We start from the raw sequence: 18,473 nt of genomic DNA, 5'->3' as shown, positions 1-18,473 counted from the left end.
TAGATCTCCTTGACGGGACAGACGGAGCTACTCAAGACCCACCTGAGCATATAAAGAGCCGACTGTCTAATGTCTAGGAGTATAGGGGTTAAACAAGGGCTAGACACAGCTGGTGAACACACCAGACTGCTCTCCTCTCTCTTGGTCTCTTCTCTGCTCTCAGGGCAGAGTGAGAACAACATGTGCACTGTGATGTGTGCGGCCAATGTTGTTGATGCAGGCTATGCTCCTCTCTGTGTCCTCCTCTCTTGCTTCATTCCAAGTCGCCTGAGGGAACTCTGGTCTGGACCATGTTTCTAATTCCATTACATTGACTTGATAGGATAGATAGACCTCTATCTCACACTGGCCAGATGGATAGTAATTGTTGATCGCTGCCTGAAGGAGATAAGAGATGTGTTGTAAATAAAATGGAATTGTAAACATCTTCTCTCACAGAAAGATCATTGGAGGATATCTCCATTTTATTTTCTGATTTCCCCGTTATTTTCCGATGTCCCCTTTGTTGTGTGCGTGTCTACTATGAATTAGCTGTATCACATAGAGACCCTCAAGCAAATATCCCAACAATGTCACATTATGAAATATGTTGGATGACAGAGCTATCTGTTTATTACAGCTTCCATTTTATGTATCTCCAGCTCCGACTTTAGTCGATCTTCATGTACTCTGAGAGTCTCCCACAGCCTGCTCCATGGCATTTTAACAAATGGCGTTAAGTGTGAATAAATGTTTGGTTTTGCGCCCCTACAAGTCATGTCCCATTCATGTAATCTGTGGGGACAGAGGTGTGAATGGGTTGGAGCGGCCGAGAGCAGAGGAAGAAGAGGGGAGTAGGCAGTCCCCGGGGCAGTACCCAGGACAATGTCAGGTTTGTCTGGCCTGAGTGAGTGAACACTAAGCTTTTCGGAACTGGCAGCTTGCCCCGGGACCTTCCCTCCCATCGCCCTCGCTTCCAGAGCTGTCTAGCTCCAAGCAGTAAGCGTTTGTGCAAAGTTCATAAGGCTTCCCTCTGTTTGTGTGGCCATAATGGCGGCTTCATCCTGCTGCTGCTCAAAGAGAGGGCTGAGTGCCTTGGAGGGCCTGGCTGGCACTGGGTCTCTCTGGCTCTGCAGAGGAGAGGCGTGTCAGTGTTCTCAGTGTCTGGAGCTGGCAATCTGCTGCTCACATTATCAAGAGGCCAATGTCCTCCGACTGTCCAGTACTTCAGCTCTAAATCCCTGTTTTATACCTGGTGCTAACATGCAGCATTTTTCCTGATCATGTCCACGTTCTGATTGTGCCCACATTTTTAGATGGGTGTAGAAGATTAAAGGACACATTGTGCTCTGATTGTGATCAGATCTTGCTGACCACCTTCGAAGGTGGTCAAGCACACATTGTGTCTGGATATCTTACAAGTGTAGATGGATCTGGACAGTGAAAACATTGAAATCATCATTATGCTGCCTTCTAAAATCATTGACAAGTGGCACCATTGACTTATGGATTCAATATGTAAATATGATTTTGAAATAATAGCTGTCAAATAATTTGCATACAGGAAAGGACCAGGAAATGTGGTCACAATGCAGGCACAGTAGACGGATAAGATACACATTTTAATACAGTGTGTAGACATATTTCTGAAAATTATTGCACAATCATAATGTGGGCAAGATCAGGACAAAGGTCGCAGGTTAGAGCCAGGTATAAACAAGGCTTAAATGGTGACTTTTTAAGGTCGCATCCATCATCTTTGTCTTCTGGAAGTCATAAAAATCAATCATTTTATTTAACTAGGCAAGTCCGTTAAGAACATATTCTTATTTTCATTAACGGACTAGGAACAGTGGGTTAACTGCCTTGTTCGGGGGAAGAACGACAGATTTTTTCCTTGTCAGTTCGGGGATTCGATCTAGCAACCTTTCAGTTACGAGTCCAACGCTCTAACCATTAGGCTACCTGCTGCCCCATTGATATGTGAACTGGTCTTTTAAAAAGTATATTACTTTATACACACTGCTCAAAAAAATAAAGGGAACACTTAATTAAACAACACAATGTCCTGTCCACTTAGGAAGCAACACTGATTGACAATAAATTTCACATGCTGTTGTGCAAATGGAATAGACAACAGGTGGAAATTCTAGGCAATTAGCAAGACACCCCCAATAAAGGAGTGGTTCTGCAGGTGATAACCACAGACCACTTCTCAGTTCCTATGCTTCCTGGCTGATGTTTTGGTCACTTTTGAATGCTGGCGATGCTTTCACTCTAGTGGTAGCATGAGACGGAGTCAGGATGAGACATCAATGCGAGCTGTGGCAAGAAGGTTTGCTGTGTCTGTCAGCGTAGTGTCCAGAGCATGGAGGCGCTACCAGGAGACAGGCCAGTACATCAGGAGACGTGGAGGAGGCCGTAGGAGGGCAACAACCCAGCAGCAGGACCGCTACCTCCGCCTTTGTGCAAGGAGGAGCAGGAGGAGCACTGCCAGAGCCCTGCAAAATGACCTCCAGCAGGCCACAAATGTGCATGTGTCTGCTCAAACGGTCAGAAACAGACTCCATGAGGGTGGTATGAGGGCCCGACGTCCACAGGTGGGGGTTGTGCTTACAGCCCAACACCGTGCAGGACGTTTGGCATTTGCCAGAGAACACCAAGATTGGCAAATTCGCCCTGTGCTCTTCACAGATGAAAGCAGGTTCACACTGAGCACATGTGACAGACGTGACAGTCTGGAAACGCCGTGGAGAACGTTCTGCTGCCTACAACATCCTCCGGCATGACCGGTTGGCGGTGGGTCAGTCGGTGTGGGGTGGCATTTCTTTGGGGGGCCGCACAGCCCTCCATGTGCTCGCCAGAGGTAGCCTCTGCCATTAGGTACCGAGATGAGATCCTCAGACCCCTTATGCTCATACGGTTGGCCCTGGGTTCCTCCTAATGCAAGACAATGCTAGACCTCATGTGTCTGGAGTGTGTCAGCAGTTCCTGCAAGAGGAAGTCATTGATGCTATGGACTGGCCCGCCCGTTCCCCAGACCTGAATCCAATTGAGCACATCTGGGACATCATGTCTCGCTCCATCCACCAATGTCACGTTGCACTACAGACTGTCCAGGAGTTGGCGGATGCTTTAGTCCAGGTCTGGGAGGAGATCCCTCAGGAGACCATCCGCCACCTCATCAGGAGCATGCCCAGGCATTGTAGGGAGGTCATACAGGCACGTGGAGGCCACACACACCACTGAGCCTCATTTTGACTTGTTTTCAGGACATTACATCAAAGTTGGATCAGCCTGTAGTGTGGTTTTCCACTTTAATTTTGAGTGTGACTCCAAATCCAGACCTACATGGGTTGATAAATTTGATTTCCATTGATAATTTTTGTGTGATGTTGTTGTTAGCACATTCAACTATGTAAAGAAAAAAGTATTTAATACGAATATTTAATTCATTCAGATCTAGGATGTGTTATTTTAGTGTTCCCTTTATTTTTTTGAGCAGTGTATTACTTCATTGATTTCAACAATGTTGTTAGAGAGTAACGTTTCAATTGCACATTTAAAACCAGTGGTATAAAGTACTTCAGTAAAAATACCTTAAAGTACTACTTAACTATTTTTGGGGGGTATCTGTACTTTACTTTACGACACTGAACAAAAATACAAATGCAACGTGCAACAATTTAAAAGATTTTACTGAGTTACAGTTCATTTAAGGAAATTAGTCAATTAAAAAAACTCATTATTCCCTAATGTATGGATTGGACATGACTGGGAATACAGATATGCATCTGTTGGTCACAGAAACCTTTCAAAAAAGGTAGGGGCATGGATCAGAAAACCAGTCAGTATCTGGTGTGACCACCATTTGCCTCATGCAGCACGACACATATCCTTCACATCGAGTTGATCAGGCTGTTGATTGTGGCCTGCGGAATGTTGTCCCACTCCTCTTGGCCTGTGCGAAATTGCTGGATATTGGAACATGCTGTCATACACATCGATCCAGAGCAAGTCAAATATTCTCAATGGGTGACATGTCTGGTGAGTATGCAGGCCATGGAAGAACTGGGACATTTTCAGCTTCAAGGAATTGTGTACAGATCCTTGTGACATGGGGCCGTGCATTATCATGCTAAAACATGAGGTGATGGCGGCGGATGAATGGCACGACAATGGGTCTCAGGATCTCGTCACAGTATTGATTGTCATTGATAAAATGCAGTTGTGTTCATGATCCGTAGCTTATGCCTGCCCATACCATAACCCCACCACCACCATGGGGTACTCTGTTTACAACGTTGACATCGCTCGCCCACACGACGCCATACATGCTGTCTGCCATCTACACGCTGTCTGCCATCTGCCCAGTACAGTTAAAACCGGGATTCATCCGTGAAGAGCACACTTCTCCAGCATGCCAGTGGCCACTGAAGGTGAGTATTTGCCCACTGAAGTCATTCACAACGCCAAACTGCAGTCATGTCAAGACCCTGGTGAGGACGACGCAGATGAGCTTCCCTGAGATTGTTTCTGACAGTTTGTACAGACATTCGTTGGTTGTGCAAACCCACAGTTTCATCGGCTGTCCAGGTGGCTGGTCTCAGCCGCATGTGGAGGCCGGATTCACATCCGGGTGGCCGGTTCAACGTACTGCCAAATTCTCTAAAACTACGTTGGAGGTGGCTTATGGTTAGAGAAATTAACATTCAATTATCTAGCAACAACTCTGGTGGACATTCCTGCAGTCAGCATTCCAATTGCACACTCCCTCAAAACCTGAGACATCTGTGGCATTGTGTTGTATGACAAATCTGCACATTTTAGAGTGTCCTTTTATTGTCCCCAGCACAGGGTGCACCTGTGTAATGATCATGCTTTTGAATTGGCTTCTTGATGTGCCACACCTGTCAGGTGGAAGGATTGTAATAGTGCCGTCTGGTTTGCTTAATATAAGCAATTTGAAATGATTCATAATTTTAATACTTAAGTATATATTTGCAATTACATTTACTTTTGATACTTAAGTATATTTAAAACCAAATACTTTTAGACTTTTACTCAAATAGTATTTTACTGGGTGTCTGACTTGAGTCAATTTCTATTAAGGTATCTTTACTTTTACTCAAGTATGCAAATTGGGTACTTTTTTCAATACTGATTTAAAACTACCTTCAAGTTATTAGATTATTTTTTTTAAATTCTAACGCAATGTGAAAAAAATGACATTTCCATAAAACATTTCATATTACAGTGTTCATGTAATTAGTTCAAAGGTTGAAATGAATATTACCTCAGAATGGAATGCACTTATATTAATTAATCATAATTGAATTTCTGGTGAAAATAATATCGCCTCCATGTACGGTACCTTCAGAAAGTATTCAGACCCCTTGGCTTTTTCCACATTTTGTTACATCAATTCTAAAATTGATTAAATACATTTTTTTCTCATCAATCTACACACAATACCCCATAATGACGAAGTGAAAACAGGTTTTTAGAATTTTTTACAAATGAAAAAACAAGAACTGAAATATGACATTTACATAAGTATGAAGACACTTCGCTATGAGACTCAAAATTGAGCTCAGGTGCATCCTGTTTCCATTGATCATCCTTGAGATGTTTCTACAACTTGATTGGAGTCCACCTGTGGTAAATTCAATTGATTGAACATGATTTGGAAAGGCACACACCTGTCCATATAAAGTCCCACAGTTGACAGTGCTTGTCAGAGCAAAACCCAAGCCATGAGGTTGAAGGAATTGTCCATAGATCTCCGAGACAGGATTGTGTCAAGGAACAGATTTGGGGAAGGGTACCAAACTATTTCTGCAGCATTGAAGGTCCCTAAGAACACAGTGGCCTCCATCATTCTTAAATGGAAGAAGTTTGGAACCTCCAAGAATCTTCCTAGAGCTGGCCAAACTGAGCAATCGGGGGAGAAGGGCCTTGGGTCAGTGAGGTGACCAAGAACCTGATGGTCCCTCTGACAGAGCTCCAGAGTTCCTCTATGGAGATGGTTGTCCTTCTGGAAGGTTCTACCATCTCTGCAGCACTCCACCAATCAGGCCTTTATGGTAGAGTGACCCGGCGGAAGACACTCCTCAGTAAAAGGCATATGACAGTCCGCTTGGAGTTTTTTTAGAAGGTACCTAAAGGACTCTCAGACCATGAGAAACAAGATTCTCTGGTCTGATGAAAACAAGATCGAACTCTCTGGCCTGAATGCCAAGCGTCACATCTGGAGGAAACCTGGCATCATCCCTACGGTGAAACATGGTGGTGGCAGCATACTGTGGGGATGTTTTCCAGATGCAGGGACTCAGAGACTAGTAAGAATCAAGGGAAAGATGAACAGAGCAAAGTAACGAGAGATCCTTGATGAAAACCTGCTCCAGAGTGCTCAGGACCTCAGACTGGGGCAAAAGGTCACCTTCCAACAGGACAACGATCCTAAGCACACACAGCCAAGACAACGCAGAGGTGGCTTCAGGACAAATCTCTGAATGTCCTTGAGTGGCCCAGCCAGAGCCCGGACTTGAACCCCATCTAACATCTCTGGAGAGACTTGAAAATAACTGTGCAGCGACGCGCCCCATCCAACCTGACAACGCTTCATACCCAAGAAGACTCAAGGCTGTAATTGCTGCCAAAGGTTCTTCAACAAAGTACTGAGTGAAAGGGTCTGAATACTTATGTAAATGTAATATTGAACTTTTTTATTTTTAATAAATTAGCCAACATTTCTTAACCTGTTTTTGCTTTGTCGTCATGGGGTATTGTTTTTCGATTGATGAGGAACTTTAAAAATGTTTTTTAAAAATATTTTAGAATAAGGCTGTAATGTAACAAAATGCGGAAAAAGTAAACTGGTCTGAATACTTTTAATTTAATTTAATAATTAATATATTTATAGTGTATTGATCACATATCAAAGCATACATTTATCTAATGTCTCCATTCAAAGGTATACAATCTAATTTCCACCATTTCCCAACTGTCAGCAAATATGAAGCACAAGTGATAATAACCTTGCATGGGCCTGCACAAATAGCGCTCCGCCTAAAAAGGCCCGTTTTTTATTTTGCAGTTTTCAGCAAATTCAAGCATGACCCTCTGCCCCTCCCCCTTTTAATATTCTCCCTTTCTCCTTGTTAAAGCCCAAGTCTCAGACCTGGATCCACACCATACATCATCCAGACTGTGCCGCTCCCTTCCCCCCGTGTCATGGGAGACAGGCTGTGCTGTTGTTGGGCTATGGAGGGCTCTTATCGGCAGTCTCAGCACTCTCTCTCTGCTCTGCTCTCTGCTTCTTCCCCACAGGTCACACAGGCCCCCATCTGTGGAGTCTTGGAATGATGTCTGTGCTCACCAATCTGTCAATCAAGGTTTCTAAACCAGTCGCTCAAACAAATCCCAGTTTTCATTCCACAGGTTCATTGGTTCTTCTGGTCAAACAAACAAAACATAATCTTCAAACAGATTATTATGCTTCCTTTGCCCGGGTGGGTAAAGTTAAGAGCAGACCTGGGCACAGATGTACTGTAGGCATACTGTAGCCTCGTGTTCTGTAATACCGAGAGACAATCGCCACCAGCATTATAAGAAATAAGGAGATTGTCCCTGCCTACAAAGAGGATTGGTCCCTGAGATCTAACACTCAAAGGCTGATCTCTACCCTGCTGCTCCCACCTGTGCTCTTGCATGCATTCTGTAAAACATGTGTGCTTAACTCTTGAAAACGACACTTTAAGCAAAGTTTCAGGTGAAGAAAATATATTGCTGGTCAGGACGCTAAGGGAGGGGGGGGGGTGATGGAAGATGCATTCCTCCCCTTTTCCTCCTCCGTCTTTTGTACACAGCCAGTGAATGGCCTTTAGATCGTGCTTTGTGAGAATGATTGTCAGTGGCTTAATGAGCTTCTTTGCCAAGCTAGAGGCTTTGGTAACATATGCGTCCCAGTGCCTCTCTCACTCCGTCCCCAGCTTGTGTGACAGGATCTGGTGCGGGTGGGACGCCTCTAGAGCAGTCCCCGGGATCTTGACAGATAATTTACTGTTCTGTGCTCTGTTTTTCCCCTTTTGGATTGGATTGCCTGCAGAGGGAACGGTTGTTCTTATGTATCTCGCGGGTGACCAGCGCAGAGAATGAAGTTAAGTCTTGTAAGTGATGTCTTGTCTTGGGGTGTTTCTGTAGCTGCCTGTTAAATGTTTTGGTTTTTGCATGTGTGTTGAGGTGCACCGGGACGATCTCTACCTCAAAGAGAGGAGAGACGCAACCTTGTCGATGTTCATGTATTGGACTGAGCTGTCTCAGTAGTTCCTTGTGGGTATCTCTTGTTGTCATACAATGAATATGGTAATATTGAGGTTATTCTGTTTCGAAAGAAAGGAGAAATGTCTGGGCAAAAGAATACAGTAACTAAATTTGGCATAATTTTGATTCTCTGGATATATACAATTTTAGGACAGCCTGATAGGATTGTGAACTGTGTACGTCAGTACAAGAGGCTGTGTGATAACATTATACCAAGTTTGAACGAACATGTTTAGCCAGGAGTATCATACTGCCCTTAAAATATCTCCATATAGTGGGGGAATCTGTAGCATTATCTAAGTCTTTTAATCTTTCATCTCTAACACTGAACCCCTACCCCCCCCCCCCCCCCCCCCACACACACACACACTCACACACACACACACCACACACACACACACACACACCATAACACCACAAATTGATCGAAACGCTCAGGACTCATTTCCGACTGCTGTTTCAAACAGTTCGCCCTGCGAACGCTGTCCAGATGTCCTGCTGTAGAGCGTAGGAAATACAAAATAGATTGCATACAGCATTTTACTGGTAAATCACAGATCGGAGGCAGGAATTTCAATGTGGAGAAAATGGACCTTAGGGGATAGGAAAAAGGGTAACAACCAGCCTGTGGGAATTCAATATGCTATTCTGTATCTGCGCTGGGGGAATCAGACTTTCCTGGTGTTGGACGGAAGTAAATTGCTTTGGGGTTTGATGGAAGAGGGGATTTGGGATATAAGGCCCATCCATCATGTCCGGCTGTGGCACAGTTTCATCCACAGTTTCATCCTGGGAAATAGCCATCATCAGTCAGATGGAGTGAATGAACGGGGCGAGGACTTCGCTGCGTTAGTTCACACAAAATAATGTCCCTGTCCCCGCAGTCCAGGCTGTGAATCCATAACGCTCCTCTCCTGGCGACTCGGTGAGGATCACAGACTAATGTGATGATCGTCCTGGGCATGGGGCGCCCATCTGTGACTAGGGACTTCAAAGAGACTAGAGCTGAGAGGAAAAAAGTTGAAGCGCTTGGCTTCTCACCATTCTGCGGACAGTTAGACACAGGAGCAATTTACAGTGCCTGAAACGTGACACATTGAGATATTCTGTCTGGCATTACTCTGCTGCCTCGACGCTGTGACAGCTTCACCATGATTTCACTCAACCCTTGAACTCTCAGATTTGCACTTCATTTATAAACCAGTTATAGTAAGCCATTGTGTGACACGGCCCGTTGCTCACTTCCCAGTCACATTTGCTTCCAATTACAGTGATGTGTTTTTCAACAAAGAAATTATACACAAGCGGCTAGCCCGTACATGTAGTTAAAATCTCACCATATTTTTAAATGAAGAATAATGGTGAAATGATTGGGAGAGAATACAGCAATATTTGCACTGAAACAGTTTTTGTTCCTGCTGTGCCTTAATGTGCTCAGCAGGCCTCCATATTTCGGCAAACAGAGCTTTCAGCAGCGAGCAGAATGGAGTTTCACGATGGAACAACTCATTAGAGAAGGAGAAAAACCTTCACCTCTCTTTTACTCATGAAAGACACTAATCGCTCAGCAAAGATTAAATAGACAGGTGAGGAAATGCAGAGACAAAAAGGAACCTTGAAGTGATATAAAACAAAGCTGATGTTTTGGCTATCCTTTTCCTTAATATGTATGATCAGATAGCCCATATTTTGCCAATGGAAGATGCTACAGACACAACGTGTACAGTACACCAGTATTTTACTCCAAGATTTTCATTGCTGGTTAAAAAGCGATGCCTGTGCCCTGGAGGTCATAGGTCGTATGGTGTCAACCGGGGATGTGTCCCACACTGTCCCTGGTCACGACAGTTTATATGGAGTCAGTAAGGTCATTTGTCATTTCTCCACTTGGGACAGAGGTCAGCGACCCTGCAGTACATCTCAGAAAGCACTCCATATCCACATTGGTCGAAATCCCTATAGCCTCGTTCCCTCACCCCTCTATGCTTCATGAGTGGACAGACTCCTGCAATATTAATGGTGTGGTAATTGAACTGTTCACTCTCTTGCATGCATGGTAAAGCAGAGTGAAATTGAGCCAAATCTCAATTAGGCAAGGTTATTATTTAATATTGGTCTGACTTCCTAATCTCATTAAGGGCCTTGTTTATGTTTTCCTCCTGCTGCTGAAGATGTATTAATGAATGAACTCCTCTGACCCACAAGCATGGAGAGGAATCTGAATCTTGTCTCTGCCTCTGTTCACCAGAAGTCAGAATGGAACCCATTGCAAATTAACAGCAAATATGATTACATTACAGTAAGTTATGGCATTCAAATAAAAGTGCTTTTTATGATATTCCAGTGGGTCCACTGTAGTAGTTAATTATAATGTTGTTTTTTTTGTAGAGTTTTAACAAGATGTGTGTGTGTGTCTAGGGCAATTTTTCACACATAACATAATTGTTCAATGTACCCCTAGTTCATCAGTAAAGAACTGTATCCTTATGTTGTTTTTTTTGGTCTAGAACCAGTCTCAAGTCATTTGTAAACTAAATAAGAAATTGACTTTGCAAAAACAGAAAGGAAAGAAAATGAAAAATAAATCATTACTGGCAACAGAAATGCAGGCTAATTGCTGTTTTTAATGTTCATCGATTCTCCCAATGTTGTAATTGTACTTTGGTGATTAACTGGTATTCAGTGCTGAGGCATTACCAGGAGTGTGTGTGGAGTGTGGTGGTACTGTCTTCCTGCACTAAAGCTCTTTAGTGAGGAGAGTATTTTAATCCAGTTTGACAAGACGAGGATCTGCTTAATTCCATTATAGGCTTTGCATCACATCAAACTACAGTAGGCCTGTAGACACAGACACTCTCCTGCCTGTCTTACCTGTCGTACTGCAGAGTCTGTAGATACTCTCCTGTCTGTCATACAGCAGAGTTTTGCATGTGAAGGAGGCAGACTGCAGACAACAGAGCGGCAAGAGGTTAAACAACATGGCATATTTTAATGGCAGCAGTTAAGGACACCTCACAGTCCTTCAAAAGAGCTTCACCATTTTCCTTTAGCCCAAATGCTTTGTCTATATCTTGATAATAATCTATAATAATGTATCTTGATAATGGCTCATCTAGAAAATCGTTGTTATAAAGCCATTGAGGAAATAGTGAATTATACAGTATATCAACAGACCCTTGACTTTGGCGTGTAAGTCAAGGTTAGGATTCCATGCCAGCCCAGATGGAGGAACTAGGAGACTGAAGGGATAGAAAGCATGCCAACCAGAACACTGTGCCAGTAACATCTCCTTATGAAGAGAGACATGGGTGTCTTTGATTCAGCCTGGAGCCTGAATGATGAGGATGGGGCTTCTCAATCAAATGAACCAGCAGGTAGAGCGAGCATGGAGCAGGCGCGACATCCCTCTCTGCCTGCCTCTTACATTTCCTCTGTTATCAGTCTTGTGCCTGGTGCTCGTTTTGAATGAGAAATGGTTTTTGCACGTCTTGGCCGGTAGCCCACTGTAAATGATGGAGAGCGGTGTGAGAGCAGCACTCTACAGTATCAGTCAATCCGAGTTGAGTTTAAGGCACTGCTGTAGATTGTCCCCTGTCCCTCTCCCTCCACCCCGGCACAGCTTCTGTGTCCTCTGAGCCTCGGCTAAGAGAGGTCAGAGTTCATTTTGGCCTTCCCACTGTGAGTAGCTTTTAACCACCCGCCAGCTTCGTCAGTCTCAGACTCCCATCTATTTCTGCCGGAGGAGAGGATTAAGAACAGCCGGCGGTCTTCGAGCAGGCTCGCCTCGGGCCCACTCAACGGATTCATCTAGCCTGTAGCTTATACTGTATGCTGGGTTAGAGCAAGACATCTCCGTCTCCCACCAGTTTCGTCTGTATGTTTTATGGACATCCCTCAACCAGATGGACGAGTTGGATCAGGCTAAATGCTCAACGAGGGGGGAGAACAAAATCAGATGGCAAGTGATCAAGCACAGTTTGAACGGAACATAATCCATCTAAGTTGTGTTAGGTTGATGAAGGCCCTGAGAGGAACACATTGTCTTGGAGGGATTGTGAAAAAAGCTCCCCCTTAAACTCACCAAACCTACGGTGAAAGCGCTGGCCAATTAGCACAGCACAGCATCCTACTTTCTGATTATAATCTGTAATTTGCAGCATAAATCAGTGTGTGGGAAAAGAGTGAAATGGGTGCAGCAAATCAAGCCTGAGGCATTTTTCCAGTCCCGACTCATGGATCATAACAAAGCCATGTCAATCTGAGGTTGGAGGAAAAGTCAATGGCCTAGTATTGTGATTAAGAGGGGTGGGTGTATTGCACACTGTTGTCTGTGGCTCTGCCGGTGACTTCAGTCACTTCACTGGGTCAGAATAACCAGGATGGAGTCAGAGGCCCCAGACAGAGTTAATACCATTAGCATGAGGCATGGGGAGAGAGGTCAGGGTTCGTGTCCATCTGAAAACAGAGCCTCACAAAGAAATTAATGAAATCGACTCTCACTCCTTGGTCAATTATTCAATTTCTTCTCATGAACTGCCATTTGACCTCTGTGTTTCCTATTGAAGTTGGTAATTGAGGGAAAATATTTCTTTTTTTAAGGAAAATGAAGAGCAGTGTTTTCAGTCGGTATGATTTGAAAAGACACCAGTAAAAAGCCAGCTGTTTGTGAAAACTGCCAGGCCTGTTGGAGCGTGGCTGTCTCTTAGGTCTGGTTCTCTCCGTCCTGCTCAAAGAAAGAGCTTAACACACACAGATTCCCTCTCCCAATACAAATCCCTTTTTTGGCATTAACTGGAAGCTCCATCATCAACACGAGAAGAGACACCAGTTCCAACCAGTTGTAATTACTGGATTTGTATGCTTGTGATGAGAAGTGTTCAGCTAGTTTCATTGTGGGGACTCCCCGAAGACCCATGAGCATTATCATTTGGCAATTTCCGTTGTAGTGGGTGATTTATTGCTTATTTTATTCATGTGGTCTGGTCTATGCTACCCTGCATTGAACTAATTGGAGTCCTGACTAGAATGACCCAATGAGCTGGGTCACTGCCAACATGAGGGAGGCAAATGAACGGACACCCCAGAGATTCTACTACAGAACAGAGGCTGGTGGACAACAATGCCGCCGAGGTGGACATTCCTGCAGAGAGCTCTTCCCCCACAATCCTTTGCTCTAGTCATACCGTACAGTGCGCCTTATGATCCAAGCCACTGGCCTGTCAGGTGGAGGATGACCTGTGCCCTCGGACCGTGTGACCAACTGCTTATCAGAACTGCTTATTATTCAGTGTGTAGAGTGGTAAATGTGTGTAGAAAAATACTGTTGCTGTTCTTTGGAAGAGGACTATTGCTATGTCTGAGGACCACGTGTGCAGCGTTCCTAGATCGACAGGGTGTCGTTGTGTCTTTTTGAATATTCAGGGAGGAGCCCAGAGACACCGAACAGGAACGATGCAGCAGGTTTTTTTTCTTAATGATGGAAATCTTTCGCTCCATTGTGGAATGAATTCATAATTTTCACTTTGAAATGTGGAAACATCTGCCGTGTATTAATATAACCACAGGCAGCCACACATATATATATATATATATATATATTTATATATTTATATATATTATTTAAACTCTTGTTCTATTGCGCATGAAATTGTCCTGCCTGTTGTACTGCCAAGCCAACACACTCCAACAGACAATAAACAAGAAAACAATTTATGTCTCAAGGGAACAGTGTGATATAGAGCTTTCATATGTAGATTTTTTGTTTAAGCCCAGAATGTGGTCCCTGCTGATGCGAGTGACTGCTGTGCCGGAAACGTGTGTTGTGCCTGGCTAAGCATCTCTCTGTCACCGGGGGTTCTCTCCCTGCGTTGTGTTGCGTTGTGTGGGATTGCCTGACTGTCTGCTGTGCCTGACGCGTGGGTGGATCTGGATTCATGGGAGGCCTCTCTTATTCCTTCTCTCTCTCTTGTCTGTGTTGTTCTTGAAGGCCCTTCGTCTTCGGCAGGACATAGTTGTGAACTGAGAGTGGGAAGAGTGCAGCTTGTGTCACTTCCTCCGAGATGGTTGTCTGCTGTGGCGCGATGAGGATGAGGTCATCGATGTGGAGCCCAGGATTGGCTCTCCTGACGGGCGTGGTCGTCAGTGTCTGTGCCTTTCACCTCACCACTGCCATTGACATCCCAATGGAGGGTAAGTGCTCACTCTTCCCACAACGTGCTTTTGGTGCAGAATATCATAAACCTTTTGTAAAGTACAGTATATTGATTTTGTTTTCCAATGTCTGTAATGGTCAAAGCAGTCCACAGGTATTCTTTGAAATATAGCACTTTCTGTAAATCTATACCATGCCAAAATCGGTTCAATTATATTCATGGGTCAAACTCATCCTTAACTGGGGTTTGGTTTCTAGTTTCAGCTTGTTTAAATCAGGTTTCTTCATTCTCTTGTATTGGGGGCTGTGTATCTTGCAGTTTCCTTGGAAACGAGTATCAAGTTTTCTCTTCTAAATTATTCAGAAACATCTCTTAAGGGCCCGCTTACAAAGAGCAGTTCAAACAGGTTTTGAAAATGCAACACACACTTGCTGTTGATGCAGAGTAATTCATTTCACGCCATCTCCTTAAATGCAATTCACAATCTTCTGTTTTGTTGTACCTAGAGTACTAATGTTTCTAAAGGCCTATAACCAATCAAAAAAAACAGTATTATGCTTAAACCTCTGCCTGTGTTTTTGTTGTCTTCCTGCCGCCATGGATATTTTAGTTTTAGGTCATGTAAACAGTAAGTTTGCTCTGGTGTGACCTGTCCCATCCAGCATTATTGACCGCCTGTCTGTCCTCACTTAATCTCTTGGCTCAGTGTTCAGCACCACAGCAGCTGTACCATGTGGTCATCTTGTGTACGATCTGCATCTCATGTGCCATCCTCCCCGTTTATTTACACAATCATCATCTTCAAATTGGATTGTCTTGGACGACTGTCATCCATGTAGTGGCATGTAGTTTTAACCTGCACCGTTGGCCATACGGGCCTGACCTCATGCCGCTAGTTTTACTGTTGTTGACCCCTGTAGTTTTGTAGTGAATCTCTTAAGTCAAATCACTTAAACGAGAAAACATTGACAAAGCAGGGCAAGTTCAAACAGTGCTGTATGTCACTGTGAAATAGAACCGTAAGAGAAGGAACCCACTGGGCACTGACGTCATTTGAAATGACGTGAAAGCAACATTGATTCAACCAGTGTGTGCCCAGTGGGAAATACCATCATCATTGAAATTAACCCTACCTTAACACCTTATAGAGTGTGAGAGATTCTATTATCCTGCAGGGGGTCTATGGAACCTTTCATAAAGTGTCGTCCTTGTTGTCTGTTTTCCAGTTGAGCAGCTGCCCACCATCACAGAGTCCTCCCCCAGCTCTCTGATCGCCTTCCCCTTCGATGAGAGCTTCCCCATGACGTGTGAAGCCAAAGGGAACCCCAAGCCAGAGTGAGTTCTGAGTATCCCTACTCTACCATTCCATACCCAGCAGATGGGAGAGGGACAGCCCAGGAGAGCTCGTTAGCAGCCCGACAGACAGTCTATCACCGGCCATCGATTTGGCGTGTCACATTTGGCTAGTCGATTTGGCGAGTTTGAGGGTTTGATTTTCAAGTATTGGACAGACTGTGACGACCAACCTTGGACACGAAACACACTGTACATTTGGCTGAAACACACAAGATATTTTCAAGATTTACGTTGAATTATATCAGTGACTGATTGAACTGTTGATTTTGTAGATACCGGTGGACAAAAAATGGGGAAGAGTTTGACCCCTACCAGGACCCGAGGCTGATCAAGGAGGACAACTCTGGGACATTTGTGATCCCCAACACTGGGAATCTCACAGAGTACCAGGGAACGTACCGCTGTTACGCCGAGAACGAATTAGGGACGGCCATAACGGAGGAGATTGAGTTTGTTGTGCCCCGTGAGTAGTATACTGTACATCCATACATCTCTGATCTCTGTGGCGCTCCATTACAGCTCTTTGAAAGTGATTCAGGGCCTGGAATTCAATTCAACGACTGTGTCGCTCCATTGTGAGCTGTTTGTTGTATTGGCCATGGCAGAAAGTCATTGAAGCTCCAGAGCATTCCACCCCCAAGTTGCCTCTCGTCTATACCCATATAGACTGTGTGGCAGAAGGGAGACTGATCTATCCTTCATCATTTCCCTTGGTACATTTTTCATTTTGTTCCAAAGCATAGTACATAAATCTTCTAAGAAATCCAGACCGAGGGGAACTATGACAAAATTTGGCCGTGCTCCAACCATTCAGTGCGACTGAAACGCAGCACAACAGTACTAATGACGTGTATTTCTTCCCGCAAGTCAAAATCTGAAGAATGTGCTGTAAAATCCAATTCACTGGAACACAAACACCTCCATACACAACCAGCACAAAACACTAGTATCATAGGACTGCCACCTACTGGAGAGAAAGGCAACCCTTTTGCCCTCAGAACAGTCTCAATTCGTTGGGGCATAGACTTGATAAGGTGTCGAAAGTGTTCCCCAGGGATGCTGGCCCATGTTGACTCCAATGCTTCCCACAGTGTCAAGTTGGCTGCATGTCATTTGGGCGGTGGACCATTGTTGATACACACAGGAAACGGTTGAGTGTGAAAACGCAAAAGCGTTGCCGTTTTTGACACAAGCCTGTGCACCCGGCACCTACACATACACAATCCATGTCTCAGTTGTCTCAAGGCTTCAAAATCCTTCTTTAACCTGTCTCCTCCCCTTCATCTACACTGATTGAAGTGGATTCAACAAGTGACGTCAATAAGGGATCATAGCTTTCACCTGGATTCACCTGGTCAGCCTATGTCATGGAAAGAGCAAGTGTTCCTAATGTTTTGTACACTCAGTGTATATTATGTGTTGTCTTATCAGACGTTCCTAAGTTTCCCAAGGAGAAGATTGATCCCATCAAGGTGGAGGAGGGTCAGCCTGTCATTTTGGAGTGTAACCCTCCTAAAGGAATCCCTCCTTTACAGATCTACTGGATGACCATCGGTGAGTCACTAACGGCTTGCCAGACCTAAGACAGTGTCTGAGTCATGTCCCATGCTTTGTGTTGACACCTGCCGTTTTATTGAAGCACGATAGATCAAACGAAAGCAACCAACATTTGTATGGAATATCCACCTCTTTTCCCCTCTTCAGACCTTCAGCACATAGAGCAGGACGAGAGGGTGTCCATGGGTCTGAACGGTGACCTGTTCTTCTCTAATGCTCTGGAGAAGGACAGCCGCAGAGACTACTGTTGCTTCGCTGCCTTCCCCAGGATTCGCACCATCGTCCAGAAGAATGCCATGTCTGTCATAGTCAAGAGCAGTAGGTGTCAATCTAAGAAGGCATGTCTGTGATTTAGGTGTGTTTATTATTACAGCATAGAGCTTGACCAAATGGCTTTGTTTTGATCACCTTCATGACTTCAACCTCTGATCCAATGCATTCGTCGCTATGATCGTGTACGCGATCAAGAACATTCCCAATGTCCAGCAGCATCTCCAAAAGTTGTATTTTCCCTGCACTTGATGGCACTGGTGTTTTCATGAATCTACCCCACCCCCATTGTCTGTCATGATTGTTTTAGTTTTTATGAATGCTTTGCACATTTTCATATGTTACCCACCTTCATTTCAGAAAATTCAAACAGTGACTCAAGTAGCAGTCCTGGTCGTGGTAAGTTACATGCCGTACCATATCATTGTCTAGAACACACCACGTGCGATTTTTTCATATCAGAGTGTGATATGTGGATCCAAACATTGCATTGTAGGTTAGCAGTCCCAAGAGTTAGACCCATGCATTGCCTTGTTTGAAAAACTAATCTTAAAAACAATGTTCCTACTCCATTCTCAAAAGCCAATTCAATCCTGGAGAGAAAACCAAGTCTTCTGATGCCCTCTGGTGTCAAGTCGGAGACACAGCTGGTGAAAGGTGACGAGCTACTACTGGAGTGCATTGCCGAGGGCTTGTAAGTAAACCGTCCTCTCTTCTTTCTTTTTTTTTTTTTATTTTCTTTTTTTTTTTACAAAGGACTGCATGATATCTTCTAGACACTTCATTCTATTTGAAGCAACTACATCAAAACGTCAGTCATTTTACTGCCCCTTT

General features: G+C 44.2%; 1 protein-coding gene across 25 annotated transcripts in view; it reads left to right on the top strand.

Moving 5' to 3' along the window:
• chl1b (cell adhesion molecule L1-like b) overlaps window positions 1–18,473 on the top strand; it is a 78,495-nt gene that overhangs the window by 37,517 nt on the left and 22,505 nt on the right. For 9 of the 25 annotated variants that reach the window (XM_036983343.2, XM_036983341.2, XM_036983340.2 and 6 more), the window contains exons 2-9: window positions 14,291–14,493; window positions 15,067–15,084; window positions 15,683–15,791; window positions 16,085–16,275; window positions 17,244–17,366; window positions 17,517–17,687; window positions 18,000–18,038; window positions 18,222–18,333. In XM_036983343.2, coding sequence (XP_036839238.2) covers window positions 14,364–14,493; window positions 15,067–15,084; window positions 15,683–15,791; window positions 16,085–16,275; window positions 17,244–17,366; window positions 17,517–17,687; window positions 18,000–18,038; window positions 18,222–18,333 — 893 coding nt within the window. In that variant the 5' untranslated portion in view covers window positions 14,291–14,363. Of the gene's footprint in view, window positions 1–7,842; window positions 8,151–14,290; window positions 14,494–15,066; window positions 15,085–15,682; window positions 15,792–16,084; window positions 16,276–17,243; window positions 17,367–17,516; window positions 17,688–17,999; window positions 18,039–18,221; window positions 18,334–18,473 lie in introns of those variants that run through there. The other 16 variants (XM_090242310.1, XM_090242305.1, XM_090242302.1 and 13 more) reach the window with 8 other exon arrangements.

The sequence above is a fragment of the Oncorhynchus mykiss genome, chromosome 7 (assembly GCF_057628025.1).
Source record: "Oncorhynchus mykiss isolate SJ-2025 chromosome 7, ASM5762802v1, whole genome shotgun sequence".
Taxonomy (NCBI): Eukaryota; Metazoa; Chordata; class Actinopteri; order Salmoniformes; family Salmonidae; genus Oncorhynchus; species Oncorhynchus mykiss.
Note: the sequence above shows the minus strand (reverse complement) of the source record. Positions and strands in the feature narration are given on the sequence as shown.